Below are 1221 nucleotides of genomic sequence, written 5' to 3'. Positions count from 1 at the left end.
TTTTTTGGTGGCTTCTAGTTGTTCATGGGCTCCAGCTAGCTTGGTAGGCCCAGAAAACATTAGCCAATTTTATTCACTTTTGTTCTGGGGCCTTGAGTGTTAATTCTGACCAAACTTACAAGCAAAGAAGTGACAGTGTAGGCACAGGCACAGTACAGGTTTAGCTTCCCAAAGATTTAACCTCCAGGGCTTAGTACAGGGAATGTGGGAATATGAACAGTTCCAGGGTTGGTCTGTGGTTTCCTGAAATTCCCTTCTCATAAGTGAGCCAGCCTGTGGAACTCACACCTAAGCTAAGGAAAAAGTCATATCTTAGACAGTCGTGACCACTTGAAAACTAAGTAAAGCTAATATTTGTGGAAAAGACTGTTAAATTCAAGGATATTCCAGTAAAGACTGGATATGGAGAGTAAGTAGCTTCCTTTGTCACCCAGGACCGCTGAGAGGCTCCATAGGAGGGAGGAAAGCGCTGTCTGCCACAAGGATGCAGCTTGTGGTTTTTCTGGGAGAGGGTTTTGGGTGTCAGTGGGTGAAGGAAAGGTCTGAGGCGAGGAAGGAAGCTGTGGGGAGGATCTACTTAGTTCCCTGGAACTCCACTTTTCCATTGTTGAAGGTCCTCCTGCCCCTGCCCAAGCTGGGATCTAACCTGTGNCCTTTGACGTGCTAGGAGAATGCTGTACCACTGAGCTCCATTCCCAATCTTTGGTCTTTTGGGACAGGGCATTACTGTTATAACTCAGGCTAAGTTTGAATTGGCTGTGTATCTCAGCCTCCCAAATGTATTGGCAGAAGTTTTAGAAGTGCCCTGGTATTGTTTCCCAAGTCTGGGAGGGGCAGCTCTTAATCTCTGGAGCTGTTTCCCCTTGTGCTGCATGGTTCCAGCTCCTCCACACACTGGTACGTAAGCGTGGGATATGAGAGGGAACCTAGGTCAGTCTTTAGGGTTTGACATATCAAAAGAATTCTGCAAATTCGGCAGACTTTTGCTACATTTTCAGTATAAATGACCCGTGTTTGCTTTTTTTCTGTCCTCCCTAGGCCAGGCAGCTTATCTTGCAGTATGGCTTAACCTTCAGTGACCTGGATCAACACCCAGAGGTGGGTGAGTGAGTGAGTAAGTGTGTGTGTGTGTGTGTGTGTGTGTGTGTGTGAGAGAGAGAGAGAGAGAGAGAGAGAGAGAGAGAGAATATGAAAGGATGAAAGAAAGAAAGAAAAAAGAAA

The 1221-nt window shown here is 46.1% G+C and overlaps 1 protein-coding gene across 1 annotated transcript in view; it reads left to right on the top strand.

Annotated features, from left to right (window-relative positions):
- The window catches only part of Rpia (ribose 5-phosphate isomerase A), a 28099-nt gene that overhangs the window by 15947 nt on the left and 10931 nt on the right, over positions 1-1221 (top strand). The window contains exon 4 of the mRNA XM_021191415.2: positions 1039-1098. Within this exon, the coding sequence (XP_021047074.1) occupies positions 1039-1098 (60 nt within the window). The remainder of the gene's footprint in view (positions 1-1038; positions 1099-1221) is intronic.

Source organism: Mus pahari, chromosome 2 (genome assembly GCF_900095145.1).
Source record: "Mus pahari chromosome 2, PAHARI_EIJ_v1.1, whole genome shotgun sequence".
Taxonomy (NCBI): Eukaryota; Metazoa; Chordata; class Mammalia; order Rodentia; family Muridae; genus Mus; species Mus pahari.
This window is presented reverse-complemented; position numbering and strand designations above follow the sequence as displayed.